Source organism: Cucurbita pepo, chromosome 3 (genome assembly GCF_057944985.1).
Source record: "Cucurbita pepo subsp. pepo isolate OVF chromosome 3, ASM5794498v1, whole genome shotgun sequence".
Lineage (NCBI taxonomy): Eukaryota > Viridiplantae > Streptophyta > Magnoliopsida > Cucurbitales > Cucurbitaceae > Cucurbita > Cucurbita pepo.
The window spans coordinates 18,158,970-18,174,074 of NC_141800.1; the positions used below are offsets into that span (position 1 = coordinate 18,158,970).

Consider the following 15,105-nt stretch of genomic DNA (forward strand, 5'->3'; position numbering starts at 1 on the left):
AGTAACGGTTTGAGCTCGAATCCTTCGAAAAGCGGGGCACCTACCCGCCCACAGTTTTTACTTTTTCCTTTCATTCATCACCAACCAACAACCTGTCAAATTATTTATCAACATTGAACTGTGACTCATTCTCAGCTCCCTAAATCACTATTGTTTTTGTCTCTTTTGTGATACCTTTCCTTGTTTGAGCCCGAATCAAAATTCAAGACTTAGAAAGAAAGAAAAAGGAATTCAAGACTTAGAAAGAAAGAAAAAGGAATTGGGACTTTTTTCTGTTTCTGTCTTGTCTTCGTCTCTTATTTCAATTTTCATTCGTGAAATTTTTATATTTCAAATAAATTTTTAGTGCATAAATTCCCGTTTCCAATATTATTTATTCTTCATTTAAAATATATATTTATATAGATGAAAGTGACCAAGAATATAGTCACCATCCCGAACAGCTAACGACTATAAATTGATTCGAACACGCTTTGTTCACGTGTTAATGTCACTCAAATCACATTTGTAACATCCATAGAAGCACTTTACATAGTTGCTTTGATTATAACTATAAATACCCAAACCTCTTTTATCTCTCAACTTCATCATCATCTTCCTCAAGCTCACAAAAATGGCGGGAAGAAAAGCTGTTCATGTCGGTCTCCTTCCATGGTCGGCCTTCGGCCATTTAATGCCCCATTTCCAACTCGCCCTAGCCTTAGCCAAAGCCGGCGTCCATGTCTCCTTCATCTCCACCCCCAAAAATCTCAACAGACTCCCCGGAGTTCCTCCATCTCTGTCGCCATACATAACTCTGGTGCCCATTCCACTCCCCAAACTCCCCGGCGACCCCTTGCCGGAAGGTGCAGAGGCCACTGTCGACATTCCGTTCGACAAAATTCCGTTTCTGAAACTATCTCTAGATCTCGCTGAGCCGTCGGTTCGAAAATTCGTCGCCGATCATCCTCATCCGCCGGATTGGATCATCGTCGATTTTAATGCTACTTGGATCTGCGACATTTCTCGAGATTTTGAAATTCCGATCGTTTTCTTCAGCGTTTTCACACCTGTATTTCTTGCTTTCTATGCCCCTTTTCTAAGCAGTAGTCGGCCTCGGCCGGAGATCGGAAGCCTGATGTCGCCGCCGAAGATCGACGGCTCCACAGTGGCGTACCGGCAGTATGACGCTGCAAAAGTTCACGATGAAGCTTTTGAAAAGAACGATTCCGGTTTGAGCGATGTCGAAAGGACAGTGAAGATTATTTCTGCTAGTCAAGCAATTGTAGTTCGTAGTTGTTACGAATTTGATGTTGATTATTTGAAGTATTACTCTGATTATAGCGGAAATCGAGTGATACCTCTAGGGCTTCTTCCTCCAGAAAAGCCCCAAAAATCAGAGTTCGAGGCTAATTCGCCATGGAAATCGACCTTCGAGTGGCTCGATCAACAAAACCCCCAATCCGTGGTGTTCGTCGGATTCGGAAGCGAATGCAAGCTCACAAAGGATGAAATACACAAGATAGCGCGCGGCTTGGAGCTTTCGGAGGTTCCATTCATATGGTCTCTGAGGAAACCAGACTGGGCCGGGGACTCCGACGCGCTTCCGGACGGATTCCAGGCTCGGACGGCGGAGAGAGGGATTGTGAGTATGGGATGGGCCCCACAGATGGAGATTTTAGGTCATCCAGCGATCGGAGGGAGTCTGTTTCACGGCGGGTGGGGATCCGCCATTGAAACTCTGCAATTCGGGCATCGTTTAGTTCTGCTGCCGTTCATCGTGGATCAGCCGTTGAACACGAGGCTTCTGGTGGAGAAGGGTTTAGCAGTTGAAGTTGAGAGAAAGGAAGAAGATGGATCTTTCAGCGGAGAAGACATAGCCAAAGCTTTGAAAGAAGCTATGGCTTCCGAAGAAGGGGAGAAGATTAGAAAGCGAGCTACAGAGATTGCCGCCATTTTTGGGGACACCAAGCTTAATCAGCAATACATCGAGAAATTTGTAGAATTCCTCAAAAATGGGGATTCAAAATCAGTAGTTTGAGAAAACGACCCTTATAAATGGCTCAAAGGGGTCGTTCCTTCAACAAAAGCTTGAATGGTTGGGTTAAAGATTATGATAATTAAATTTGAATTTTCAAACGTTCTCTTTGTCTATTATGTTGTATGCAATTACTTTTTCGTTCCTGAACATTTACAGAGCACAGTTCAACTGGTTAAGACATATATTCTCGACTTTTTCATCCCTAAGAAATTTGTGGAGCACAAAAGACATTTCAAATCCGCCCCATTTTTCAAAATTTCCTTTCATTTATGAGCATGTAACTAACTTTGTCGTCCATATAGAATTGGAACAGATTCATTGTTTTTTTCATCTTTTGACCTAACTATATTTATTGGAGCACAAATCAAAATTTAAGGCTTAAATGGTAAGAGAAAAAAAAAAAAGAATTAAAGATATTAATGTAAGTTTCATGGAAGCACTCTCAGATTCTAACTATAAATACCCAAAGCTCTTTTATCTCTCAACACCATCATCATCGTCTTCCTCAAGCTCATAAAAATGGCGGAAAACAAAGCTCTTCACGTGGTTCTGCTTCCATGGTCGGCCTTCGGCCATTTAATGCCCCATTTTCAACTCGCCATATCCTTAGCCAAAGCCGGCGTCCATGTCTCCTTCATCTCCACCCCCAGAAATCTCAAGAGACTCCCCGGAATTCCTCCATCTCTGTCGCCGTTCATAACTCTGGTGCCCATTCCACTCCCCAAACTCCCCGGCGACCCCTTGCCGGAAGGTGCAGAGGCCACCGTCGACATTCCGTTCGACAAAATTCCGTTTCTGAAACTGGCTTTAGATCTAGCCGAGCCGCCGTTTCGAGAATTTGTTGCTAATCATCCTCATACGCCGGATTGGTTGATCGTCGATTTTAATGCTACTTGGATCTGTAACATTTCTCGAGATTTTCAAATTCCGATCGTTTTCTGTAGCGTTTACTCGCCTGCGCCTCTTGCTTTCTTTGCCCCTATTGTAGGAGTTGGTAAGTCTCCGCCGGATATTAGAAGCCTGATGTCGCCGCCGAAGATCGACGGCTCCACAGTGGCGTACCGGCGGTATGAAGCGGAAAAAATTCTTGGTGAAGTGTATGTGAAGAACGATTCCGGTTTGAGCGATCACGAAAGATCAGTGAAGATTATTTCCGCTATTCAAGCATTTGTAATTCGTAGTTGTTACGAATTTGATGTTGATTATTTGAAGTATTACACGGATCATAGCGGACAGAAAGTGATTCCTCTAGGGCTTCTTCCTCCAGAAAAGCCCCAAAAATCAGAATTCGAGGCCGATTCGCCATGGAAATCGACCTTCGAGTGGCTCGATCAACAAAACCCCAAATCCGTGGTGTTCGTCGGATTCGGAAGCGAATGCAAGCTCACAAAGGATGAAATACACAAGATAGCGCGCGGCTTGGAGCTTTCGGAACTGCCATTTTTATGGTCTCTGAGGAAACCAGACTGGGCGGGGGACTCCGACGCGCTTCCGGCCGGTTTCCAGGATCGGACGGCGGAGAGAGGGATTGTGAGTATGGGATGGGCCCCACAGATGGAGATTTTAGGGCATCCGGCGATCGGAGGATGCTTCTTTCACGGAGGTTGGGGATCCGCCATTGAAGCTCTGCAATTCGGGCATTGCCTAGTTCTGTTGCCGTTCATCGTGGATCAGCCGCTGAATGCGAGGCTTTTGGTGGAGAAGGGAGTGGCAGTTGAAGTTGAAAGAAAGGAAGAGGATGGATCTTTCAGTGGAGAAGACATAGCCAAAGCTTTGAGAGAAGCTATGGCTTCCGAAGAAGGGGAGAAGATCAGAAAGCGAGCTACAGAGTTTGCCGCCATTTTTGGGGACGCAAAGCTTCATCAGCGATACATAGAGGAATTTGTAGAATTCCTAAAAAATGGGGTTTCTTCAAATCAGTAGTTTCAGAGCTCTTGGGCCTTCTTTAAAAAACAAGCTTCATAATGGGCCCAATGTATGGTCTGAAGGCCCATCAGAAAAACAGCCTTTACCAATGGCCCAAAAGTATTACTTTTAATACTAATAACGGTAAAGGAGTAAACAATAAAATATAAAATTTTATTCATGATGTTCTTTGCAATTACTTTTTTGCCCCCTTAAAATTTTAAACAACACAACTCAACCCACGAACATCGACGAGATTCTCCGTTTAAACGAAAAATGGGAGTGGAAGCGTACAACATTTTTCCCACAGATAAATGGGTTCGAAAACGAGATTATATCCACCATCTCTATCCCCTAATTTCCAGCCTCATTAACACTTCGTTTAATATAAATATACTATTATATGTCCAAGGTCCAATATTGAAATAATTTCAGAGGTTTTCCTTAACTTTGTCCGTATCAACAAACAATTCGAAATGCCTCGACTTTTTTAGAACAGGTCCGAGTCAAATAGTAATGATTTGAAGCACCTCTTTTTACACTATTTCGGAAACCCAATGACTCAATCGTATGAATATGTAAAATACAGGACTTCCAATCCGAGCAGGAAACCCATAATAATAATAATAAAAGTATATATATATATATTTATATACACTTTTTAATTATATTAAAAAAAATAAATCAGTTAATTTTAAAATTTTATTTAAACAAAAGTTTTTTAATATTTAAATACGACGTAAAAATAATAAAATTTAAATTTTTAGAACCCAATTAACATTTTTTTATAATTTTGAACAAAAATAATATTGAAAAAATCTCCTCAAATAAATAAATAAATAAATAAATAAATAAATAAATAAATAAATAAATAAATAAATTAGGTAGGGGTTAACATCTCTCATTCAAATATTTAAATTCTTTCAATTTTCCATTTCATTCAATCAATTATTGCAACCGACAAGTATGGTCAAAATATGAGTTAGCTTTAAATTTCAACCCATTTTGAGTTATCTTTATTTATGAGGACAACCCAAAATTCAAAATTCAAAATTCAAAATTCAAAATAATAAATAATATATATATATATATATAAAGGAATGACTCTAAGTGACACACGTCGTTGAATAATATAAAGTTTACGTACCAATTAAGGCGAGCTGAGTGTATAAGAACATGAAAATTTCTTGATCAAAACCAGAAACTGCAACAATGGCGAAACAAATTGGCGTGCTTCAGTTCCCGTTCTTGGCCTTCGGCCACATTATGCCTCATTTTCAACTCGCCGTCGCCCTAGCAAACTCCGGCGTCCATGTCTACTTCGTTTCCACCCCCAAAAATTTACAGAGGCTTCCTCCATTTCCGCCGTCGCTCTCCTCCCTCATAACGCCACTCCCCCTTCCTCTTCCGAAGCTTCACGACGGCTCTCTCTTGCCGGAGGGAGCTGAAGCCACCATGGACCTTCCTCTCGACAAAGTTCCTTTCCTCGAAATGGCATTAGACCTCGCCGAACCGTCGTTCAGGAAACTCGTCGACGATCTTCCAAATCCGCCGGACTGGTTCATCGTCGATTTCCACGCTACTTGGATCTGCAACGTTGCTCGAGACTTGCAAATTCCTACTCTGTTCTTCAATGTCATCTCCCCGGGATTTCTCGCTTTCATGGAGAATGTTTTCCGAGATGGATTTCCTGATATTCATAAACTCACCACGCCGATGAAACTCGACGGAGTTGAATCGGCGGTTTCGTTTCGGAGATTTGAAGCCGCCGCTATGATCTCTGAGTTTCCGGTGAAAAATGTGACAGGGATGAGCGTTCATGATCGCTTGGGGAAGATTATTGCTGCTAGTAAAGCGATTTTGCTTCGTGCTTGTTACGAATCGGACCGCCATTACTTGAATTTCTACAGTGAAGCTTGCGGGAAGAAAGTGGTTCCGTTAGGGTTTCTTCCGCCAGAAAAGCCCCAAAAAACAGAGTTCTCTGTCGATTCGCCATGGAAATCGAACTTCGAGTGGCTCGATAAACAGAATCCGAAGTCCGTGGTGTTCGTAGGGTTTGGCAGTGAGTGTAGATTGACGAAGGATCAAGTTCACAAGATCGCGCGGGGGTTGGAGTTGTCGGATCTGCCATTTTTATGGTCTCTGAGGAAGCCGAGATGGGCGGCGGAGGATGATTCCGACGTGGTTCCGGTTGGATTTCAGGATCGAACGGCGGGGAGAGGGATTGTGTGTATGGGATGGGCACCGCAGATGGAGATTTTGGGGCATCCGGCGATCGGAGGGTGCTTCTTTCACGGCGGGTGGGGATCCGCCATTGAAGCTCTGCAATTCGGGCATTGTCTTGTTCTGTTGCCGTTTATAATCGATCAGCCGCTGTGCGCGAGGCTGTTGGTGGAGAAGGGCGTCGGAGTTGAAGTTGAAAGAGAGGAGGCGGATGGTTGTTTCAGTGGAGAAGCCATAGCCAAAGCTCTGAGAAAAGCTTTGGTTTCAGAAGAAGGGGAGAAGATAAGAAGGAATGCGAAAGAAGCTGCCGCCATTTTTGGGGACAGAAAGCTCCAACAACAATACATCGACCATTTTGTGGAGTTCCTAAAAATGGAAAACATTCCTAAATGAAACTCTCACGTTGCATTTTTATTAAATAATAATCAAATTTATCCCACTTTCTATGCCAGGCTCGGGATATGAAAAGTTTTAAGGTAACAACACAAGAACACAACTTCACTCTCCAATATATAATATATTGTCTGCTTTGACATGTTACATATACTATTATGTAACTTCTAGCCCTAGACCAATTAGTGTCTTATACTACCATTTTGTAGACTCTAGACTCACCGGTTCCTTGCAATACCATTTTGTAATAATTCAAGCCCACAACTAGCAAATATGGTATGTTTTAGCCCGTTACGTATCAACGTCAACCTCAAGATCTTATAACAAATCTACTGAGGAGAGGTTTATACTCCTTTTCGTTTTTTTGTCTCCAACTAATAAGAGTTTTTTTTTTATAAAAAAAATAAAGTTTATTAAAAGAAAATGGGCCTGGATCTACTTGGGACCTTGGGCCGATTTGATCAAGAGCGATTCAATGGGCCTGGATCTGTAAATCTTTGGGCGGCCCATTCAAGCCCATTCGTCAAATTTAGCTGTTGTTTGAAAGGTGGCGGCTCATTAAATGTGAATCCTTGCAAATTTACATGCTTTTCGAACAAACTAAAGCATAATTCAACTAATTCAAACAAATTCTCGACCAAAAAACTCGATTACGTAGGTAGAATGAGGAACGAGTAATGCAATCTAAAACAAATTTTTTAGTCTGTTTTACAATGATAACATACATGACTTTATATAGCTTCAAAATGAAAAATCTTTTATAAAATAAATTTTTTTATATCAAATAAATTAGTCAAATTTAAAATAATTTAAGTTTAATATATAATTGGTAAAGTTCAAAGATTTTTTTATTTTTTTATTTTTTGAGTGGGTTTTATATTTTATTGAAATTATTATATTATTTTTTATTTTATTTTTATAAACCCGTGAGCGTGAGAAGTGGGTAGGCATCGCCCCATCGGCGTTCACGAGATTATTATACAACAAAAAACTCACAATCTCCAAGAAAAGTCCAAAAAGGACAAATGTGGGACCCACTCACTAATATAAAGTTAGGGGCAGATATGTAAAATCACAAATTCCACTCCTCTTATCTCCTCCATCCCCTTCCCACACCCCATGCTTCCCACTTCCAACTTAAAATTCCACTTTTATTTATTTATTTTCTTTTCTTTTTAAATTTTTATTTTATTTGTGGCTGAAATTTAACCGCAATATTTAGCTTATAGGTTGCCCAAATAAACTATATATTAAAAAAAATTGTACATAGTTAATTGAAATTATTTGGTGTATTTTATTTTTCTTTTAAATATAATAAAAGCACTTTAGTAATTCTCAAAAGGTTACACGTGTGTTAGGGTGTGAGTTTAATTTAATTTAACATTTTAATTTTAATTTTATTTGATAAGTCTCGAGACTAGGGGAACAAAACATTCCTTACAAGGGTGTGAAAACTTCTCACCAGTAGACGCATTTTAAAATTTTGAGGTTGACGACGATACGTAACGGGCCAAAGCGGATAAGTGGGCTTGAGTTGTTACAATGATATCAGAGCCAGATACCGGACAGTATGTCAGGGAGGATGCTGGTCCTAATGGGGTGGATCGTGAGATTTCACATCTGTTGGAGAGGGGAACAAAACATTCTTTATAAGGGTGTAGAAACTTCTCTCTAATAGACGCGTTTTAAAACCACGAAGCTGAGACGATACGTAACAGTGCGAAAGCGAACAATATATGTTACTAGTGGGTTTGAGCTGTTACACTGTCCTTCTTGTACCAATAATGGATTAAAAATATTTATTAAAATGTTATTAAATTATACCCACATTAATATATAATTATTTTAGTTGTATGAGAATTTTATTAAAAAGATTGACATTCGGTAGGACTGTTGATAATATAGTTTAGTCTCGGACTGTGTTATGCTAAAGGAGAAAAATCTCTCTCAATTATCGATCTTTCCCGACTTAAAAAAATAATGAAATGGATCCAAACTTTAACTTGATAAGATAATATTTAATTTATTATAAAAATAAATTATTTATTTGCAATGGTAGGTAGAACAAAGACATCTAAAATTTCTATTCATAAAATGTTCGTGTATATACATAAAGCGAGAGGAGGGCAAGAATTTGGCGGGATTGAGGGCGAATATAATTGGGTCCCGGGACGCGTTGAGTTAAAGGAGAGAAATCTCTTCCAAGTTCGGGACATAAACCAAATATTTGTAAAATAATAATTAAAAATAAATATAAAAAAAAAAAAAAACTTGAAACAAAATTCCTTATTTGCAATGGCGTGGTGGGTAGAACGTGAAGGCATCAAACAACTAAAAGTTAAATCTATAAAACCGCCCACTCACTCATCCTTCTCCCACACTCAAAAACACAACCTCTCAAACCTCAGTTTCTTTCACAAATCATCACAATGGAGGAACTCTACAACAAACCCATTAAAGCTCAGGTAAGAACACAAGGAATTCCTTCTCCAATGGCTTCTTTCGCTAAAATCTCTTCAAAAGCTTCCATTTTTAATGGCTTTTAGCTTCAAATCCACCGACCCATTTCCCCTTTCTAGCATTTGAACAAACCCTTTTAACCTTTTTTTGAAATGCGTTCATGTTTTTACTTTGTGTTTAGAATGAAAATGTTGTTCTTGTTTTCACAGGTAGTGAAAATGGCGATTTTGGTGCTTATTCTGGCGGCGGCGATGATGGGGGAAGTTGAGGGGAGGAAGGGGAGGAAGCACAGAAAGGGGAGGATTGTGGAGGGCAAGATGATTGAATATGGGGCTATAAGTTGCAGAGCCCACAGTGCTTCCATAACGGACTTCGGCGGCGTTGGCGACGGAGAGACATCGAATACGAAGGCGTTTCAGGCGGCTGTGGAGCGGCTGAGCCAATACGCCGGCGATGGTGGCGCTCAGCTGTATGTGCCGGCGGGGAGGTGGCTTACCGGCAGCTTCAACCTCACCAGTCATTTTACTCTGTTTCTGCATCAGGATGCTGTCCTGCTTGCTTCTCAGGTTTCACCTTTCTCTACCCTCTCTCTATCTGACCTTTTTCTCGTTAAATTATTTTTTAAAATGTCTCTATTTATTTTTTAAAATATTTTTTTCTTCTAAATTCATAATTTAGAATTTTGAATAGAATTTAGTAGATTTATAAATAAATAAAAAAATAAAATCATAAACTTATTAGATATAAAATTATAAGAAGAAGAAAATATGAAATAATTTCTAAAATTTACGGATTAAATATAATATAAAATTTTATACAATAAAAAGAATATTTCTTTGAGTAAAATTTACGAAAACATTATAGGACAATGACAAAAACGCCCAAATATTCACTTTTTTTGAAATCATTCCTTTTCATGTGAAGACAATTATATCACTCGATGGATATTGCTACTAGAATGCTCGTTACCGTTTTTGTAATTTATGTTTGTTTCCTCATAATTAATTTTTACTATATTTTTTACCTCTTAAAAAATATATAAATTTTAAGATAGGGTTATTATTATGGTAAATGGGGAAATCTTGATATTATCATTTGTTAGAGGACATCTGTCATGATGAAGATAAGTTATTTTTTGAGTGTTTGGTTTTACAAAGTCAAAGGCAAAGACATTGGTGTCTTGAGCTGATGGGTCAAAAGTTGGGGCAGTTTCTTCAACTTTTTCTAAGTGGTTTTAAAACCAACAACAAGAAATTGAATGATTTTGAAAGCCATTGGGTTCCATGTAAATTAGGTCCTTAAATTTAAATTATGCCTTAACCATTTGAAATCCAAACACTTGCTGTGGTTAGGTCAGCTAAAGTTGTTAAACCGACTCTAAGGTCAAGGTCCATCCCCATCTAACAAAATCATCGAGTCGAGAGAATCTTAAATCAACTAGACTTGTCGATCCAACGACTATAAAATTTGACTGATTTTCAACTTCTTTGATAGGATCTGAATGAATGGTCAGTGGTTGAACCGCTGCCATCCTACGGTCATGGAAGGGACACATCGGGGGGACGGTACATCAGTTTAATCTTTGGAACAAACCTCACTGATGTTGTCATCACAGGTAAATGTCCCACTGCTATACCCTCCTGTCTGTCTCTCATTTTTCTTGACTGGTGTCTGAAAATTTGAGTGCAACACAATCGACATCAGGAAACAATGGTACCATTGACGGTCAGGGTGATCGCTGGTGGCAGCTGTTTCATCAGGGAAAGCTTAAGTACACCCGACCGTACTTGATCGAGATCATGTATTCCAGCAATATACAGATATCGAATCTGACCCTGCTGAATTCTCCATCTTGGAATGTTCATCCTGTTTACAGCAGGTAACCAATTAGTTATTTCATAGGAACAATGAGTACAACATTCAACATTCCCAGATTTGATTCACTTGCAAATGCTATGCAGCAACCTTGTTATTCAAGGCATCACCATTATCGCTCCAGTTCGATCTCCGAATACAGACGGTATCAACCCAGGTTTGTTCACCAAAGCAACTCGAACTTTTCGAGTAGTTTTATACATCTTGTTAAACCAATGACCGACTTCATCTGCAGATTCCTGCACAAACGTTAGAATTGAAGATTGTTACATAGTATCTGGAGATGATTGTGTAGCTGTTAAGAGTGGCTGGGATGAGTATGGCATAAGATTTGGATGGCCGACTAAGCAACTGGTCATCAGACGCCTCACGTGCATTTCGCCTACAAGTGCTGTCATTGCATTGGGAAGTGAGATGTCGGGTGGGATCCAAGATGTCCGAGCCGAAGACATCACAGCCATCAATTCCGAATCCGGGGTCAGGATCAAAACTGGCATAGGAAGGGGAGGATATGTAAAAGACATATATGTAAGGAGGATGACAATGCATACCATGAAATGGGCATTTTGGATGACAGGCAATTACGGGTCACATGCTGATAAGAAATACGACCCCCACGCATTGCCTGTAATTCAAGGAATCAACTACAGGGATATAGTCGTTGAAAACGCAACAATGGCAGCGAGATTGGAGGGAATTTCGGGTGACTCATTTACAGATATCTGCATTTCCAATGTGACAATCAGCATGGCACCAAAGGCCAAGAAACAGCCATGGACTTGCACTGATGTTGAGGGAATAACCAGCCAGGTTACTCCTCCACCGTGCAGTCTGTTACCCGATCAGGGGGAAGAAAAGATTACAACATGCAAATTTCCAGAGGACACTATACCAATTGAAGCAGTCGAGTTGAGAAAATGCTCATATCAAATCAGTCATGCATGAAGCTTTCTAGGTGTGTACCAGCAAAAGCAATATCGAGTCAATATATCGTTACCGATGGCATAAAAATCTATCTAAAAATGTTCTGTAAGACCTGTATTCTACCTTTCCAGCACAGTTCTGATTAATATAGGCTGGACTCACCCATAGAATGTCATCTTGATTTCTCTTTAAAAGCAACTAGCGAGTAAATGAAGTTATATGCCAGAAAAAAACTAGGAAAACGATGAGATAAGATAAGGAAAATGTTCAAGATGTGAGAAGGATCCAACCATCAAGTACAATTCACAAACCCACTGCCAATTTGTGCAGCTAACTCGCAAATGTTCACCGGCAAGGTTGGCGGTTCTAGACCGCGACACGCCGCATGAAAACTCATGCTTCTGATCTTTTCCTTCTGTCACTGCATCAGCAAACAAAGTTTTAAGAGACACAATGTCATAATCCAGTGGCTATAATTATAGTATGTGACCGGTAAAGAAAACTTTAGTCAGCAAAGCTTCTACTTGAACATGATATACTTTTCCATTTCATTCTCATTGCATAGTACAACATTACACACTCAAACCACAAAATTAAGAAAACATAAACTATTCTTACACAGGCTATACTATGACAAGCAAGACAAGATATTGTACATTCACCAATCAAAAGATGGGAAGATAACCAGTTGAACCCTTTCATATAGACGAGCAAGCTCAGACTCCGTCACGGTTGCCTTGTAGACAGCCCCTCATTCCCTGATCAAATACTGTTTCACTTGATCTAAGATTTGAAAGCAATGCATCACGTCCAGATAAAACAATGTAAAAAAACTCATCAACTTGTTTTGTAAGATGATCAACACCTTGTGTAAGCTTTTCTGCCTCGCTCCTCAAATCTACAATCAAATTTTGACATTCTTCCACTTTCATGCCACCATCAATATTTTCTTGAATCATAGAGTGCAGTTTTTTTACACGCTCATCAACTGCATTAAGATCTCTCAACGCAGTAAACCTTCCACTGGAATGATTTATTTTAATTCCCATATTTATATTTTTCTGTAATTCAGTAAACGCTTGTGCCCATCTGTATGTATCCGGAACATTGATGGATAACAGCCTTTTGGAAGAACCGGAGAAGGCATAAGCAAAAACACTGCAAATAAACAAAGTTGCCACCTTCACTCCGTACATCACTTGCATCAAAACCTTGCCTTTGGGTGAGTTCTTGACCTTCGGAAGATCAAGTAATTCCTCAAGATGGTCCATAATAGGAGAACGGTTCTCAACTCTGGAGGTTCTGGAACTAATATGTTCATTCCATGCATCTAACGGAGAACGGGCCGGAACAAACTGGTTGGAAGATGTAGAAGCCAGATTGTTCAGGGCACACCGAAGTATCAGATGACCCTGATTCAACTGTGAGAGATCAGAGCTAAAATCATTGCATATATCAAGTAATTTCACACTGACGTCCAGGTACTCATCTAGCCATTTCTCACCCCAGTCAGATACAGGGAGCTCAAGATCTCCTATAAGAGTTTTTACATCATTGTGAATTTCACACAGCAGCTTCATTGCTAATCCCATCCATAAGAAGCTAAATACGTCATTATCCGATTTAGGAGTAAGCTTGCTCAGCTTCTGTGCCAAGGAATCCTCAAAAGTGGCTAAAAGAAAAACAAGTCTAGAAGACAATTTTGAACCCTTTGGCGATATTGCACGAAAAGGATTCCCAAAATGAAAGAAAGGCCGGTGCGGCTCTTGCGGTTTGCTCATTATATAACACGAACTGCAAGATGTATAAAAACCAAGGATGAGCTCTCATTTGGAAACAAGTTCAAGATAACCATCCATCATGCCACAATCACATGGAATGTCATGTACACAAATTTTAGATGCAATTGGTGCACCAAACCTTCCATGGAATTTCCAAACATGGCATATTCAATTTAGCCAATGTAGGGCAGAAGTAAAGCACTGATGAAGGAACTAGATAAACCAACTACTAACATCAGTAAACAGCCAAGTTCCCTGCTTAACAAGGACTTCTCCTTGCAAACAACAACTCAAATAGCTAGTTCTCCCCATGAAATGTTACAACTTTCAACCTTTGGAATGAAAATATGAGTCTAATGATAGAACATCCCAGAATTGAATTTATTCCAAAACCCAATCAATTTTTTTGTAGCAAAAAGCTCCAGAAGTAAACAAAGGGATTTCCCAAACCAGAATACAACAACACAAGTTTCATCAAATGCTACACCTAATATCAACAAACTGCACAAGGAAAACAAATCATTTTCCACGCATAAAATTGAGGGGAGAAAATGGTCAACCGTCAATCTAATTTTCAATATTCTGAAGCAGCAAAAAACACTATCTTTTCCTTCAAACAAAACCTTAAAAACATTCCAAGACACGCATTTCCAGAGATCAATTTCTACACCAAAAAAAATTGTGAAAAAAGTACTGAGAAAACACCATAAAAGGGAATGTATATTTACAAGCAATTACAAGTAAACTAACAAAAAGTACAAAAAAAAAATAATAATAATAAATAAAGAGAAATCAGAGTATCAAAGTTACCGATTCGTACATCTACGAAGAACAATCCGTTTAGAGCAGAACAAATGAAAAAATCCTTCAGAAATCGACACCAAACATCTATTAAAAGAAAAAAAAATCACAGAGACCCTATATAGTTACATCGAGACCTAAATCTACATACAGCAAACAGAATAATTTTGAAAGCAATAAGATCAAATCATTTCGAGAAGAAAATGGAGCGGCTCCTACCAGATTCAGAAACCTTAGCAAAGGAAATTTCCAAGAAATTATCGCAGCTAGGAAACGTTGAAATTGCGTGATGGAAATGAGGGGATGTTTCTCAGAATTGATGATAAAGGCAGTGATAAAATAACAGGAGAGGTACGCAAATTGTGCGAAAGGTGGAAACGTGGACGAAATTGATTGGATATTGACGTAACACCGAAATCTTTTTTTTTTTTTTTTTTTTTCGTGACCGTCATGTGGAATTTAATTTCCTTCGCCGAATTTGTTTCGTTCGGGAATGCTCTAAAATGACTGGGAGGTTACTCACGGACAGATGACAGGACTTCTGGCACTAAACGTGGCAGATTTTGACTGGTCTGGCTGGTGGAATTAATACACTTTGACCGTAAACATCTTCCACGTTTGGACGGTGTGGATTTTACGTCACATTATCATATAAAAAACAGTGGCAATAAAAGTATGAAACTTTAATTATTATTTATTTATTTATAACGAGTGAGAGGAGGA

General features: G+C 39.3%; 4 protein-coding genes and 1 pseudogene across 6 annotated transcripts; 4 read left to right on the forward strand and 1 right to left on the reverse strand.

Moving 5' to 3' along the window:
* Positions 1-543: 543 nt before the first annotated feature.
* On the forward strand, positions 544-2,104 carry LOC111789709 (putative UDP-rhamnose:rhamnosyltransferase 1). The gene has a single exon (XM_023670377.2). It carries the CDS (start codon positions 614-616, stop codon positions 2,018-2,020), a length of 1,407 nt encoding a protein of 468 aa, XP_023526145.2. The 5' UTR covers positions 544-613; the 3' UTR covers positions 2,021-2,104.
* A 342-nt stretch (positions 2,105-2,446) lies between these two features.
* Positions 2,447-4,106, forward strand: LOC111791008 (putative UDP-rhamnose:rhamnosyltransferase 1). The gene has a single exon (XM_023672179.2). It carries the CDS (start codon positions 2,540-2,542, stop codon positions 3,941-3,943), a length of 1,404 nt encoding a protein of 467 aa, XP_023527947.2. The 5' UTR covers positions 2,447-2,539; the 3' UTR covers positions 3,944-4,106.
* A 913-nt stretch (positions 4,107-5,019) lies between these two features.
* Positions 5,020-6,599, forward strand: LOC111789867 (UDP-glycosyltransferase 91D2 pseudogene; annotated as a pseudogene).
* A 2,252-nt stretch (positions 6,600-8,851) lies between these two features.
* Positions 8,852-11,970, forward strand: LOC111790113 (putative polygalacturonase). Its single transcript, XM_023670935.2, has 6 exons — positions 8,852-9,006; positions 9,211-9,567; positions 10,496-10,616; positions 10,706-10,880; positions 10,963-11,033; positions 11,112-11,970. The coding sequence occupies exons 1-6, from the start codon at positions 8,971-8,973 to the stop codon at positions 11,819-11,821; spliced, it is 1,470 nt and encodes a 489-aa protein (XP_023526703.2). The 5' UTR covers positions 8,852-8,970; the 3' UTR covers positions 11,822-11,970.
* Positions 10,261-14,753, reverse strand: LOC111790116 (protein BPS1, chloroplastic). 3 transcript variants are annotated; one of them, XM_087122265.1, is made up of 6 exons: positions 14,602-14,753; positions 12,666-13,594; positions 11,769-12,221; positions 11,428-11,598; positions 10,967-11,115; positions 10,261-10,867 (listed from the first exon to the last, which is right to left on the reverse strand). In XM_087122265.1, exons 2-3 carry the CDS (start codon positions 13,579-13,581, stop codon positions 12,034-12,036), a joined length of 1,104 nt encoding a protein of 367 aa, XP_086978391.1. In that variant the 5' UTR covers positions 13,582-13,594; positions 14,602-14,753; the 3' UTR covers positions 10,261-10,867; positions 10,967-11,115; positions 11,428-11,598; positions 11,769-12,033. The 3 variants fall into 3 exon arrangements, with proteins under 3 accessions (XP_086978391.1, XP_086978393.1, XP_086978392.1); XM_087122267.1 differs by lacking the exon at positions 14,602-14,753 and adding an exon at positions 14,402-14,595; XM_087122266.1 differs by lacking the exon at positions 14,602-14,753 and adding an exon at positions 14,392-14,595.
* Between the last annotated feature and the right edge of the window lie 352 nt (positions 14,754-15,105).

Excerpts from the sequence above, each read along its gene's own strand:
- LOC111790113 (XM_023670935.2), top strand. The coding sequence starts at position 8,971 with ATGGAGGAACTCTACAACAAACCCATTAAAGCTCAG. Across the intron at positions 9,007-9,210 it reads ACAAACCCATTAAAGCTCAG|GTAGTGAAAATGGCGATTTT; the intron begins GTAAGAACACAA and ends TTGTTTTCACAG. Across the intron at positions 11,034-11,111 it reads TACAGACGGTATCAACCCAG|ATTCCTGCACAAACGTTAGA; the intron begins GTTTGTTCACCA and ends CTTCATCTGCAG.
- LOC111791008 (XM_023672179.2), top strand. The coding sequence starts at position 2,540 with ATGGCGGAAAACAAAGCTCTTCACGTGGTTCTGCTTCCATGGTCGGCC.
- LOC111789709 (XM_023670377.2), top strand. The coding sequence starts at position 614 with ATGGCGGGAAGAAAAGCTGTTCATGTCGGTCTCCTTCCATGGTCGGCC.
- LOC111790116 (XM_087122265.1), bottom strand. The coding sequence starts at position 13,581 with ATGAGCAAACCGCAAGAGCCGCACCGGCCTTTCTTTCATTTTGGGAAT. Across the intron at positions 12,222-12,665 it reads GGCAGAAAAGCTTACACAAG|TGACAGAAGGAAAAGATCAG; the intron begins GTGTTGATCATC and ends TTGCTGATGCAG.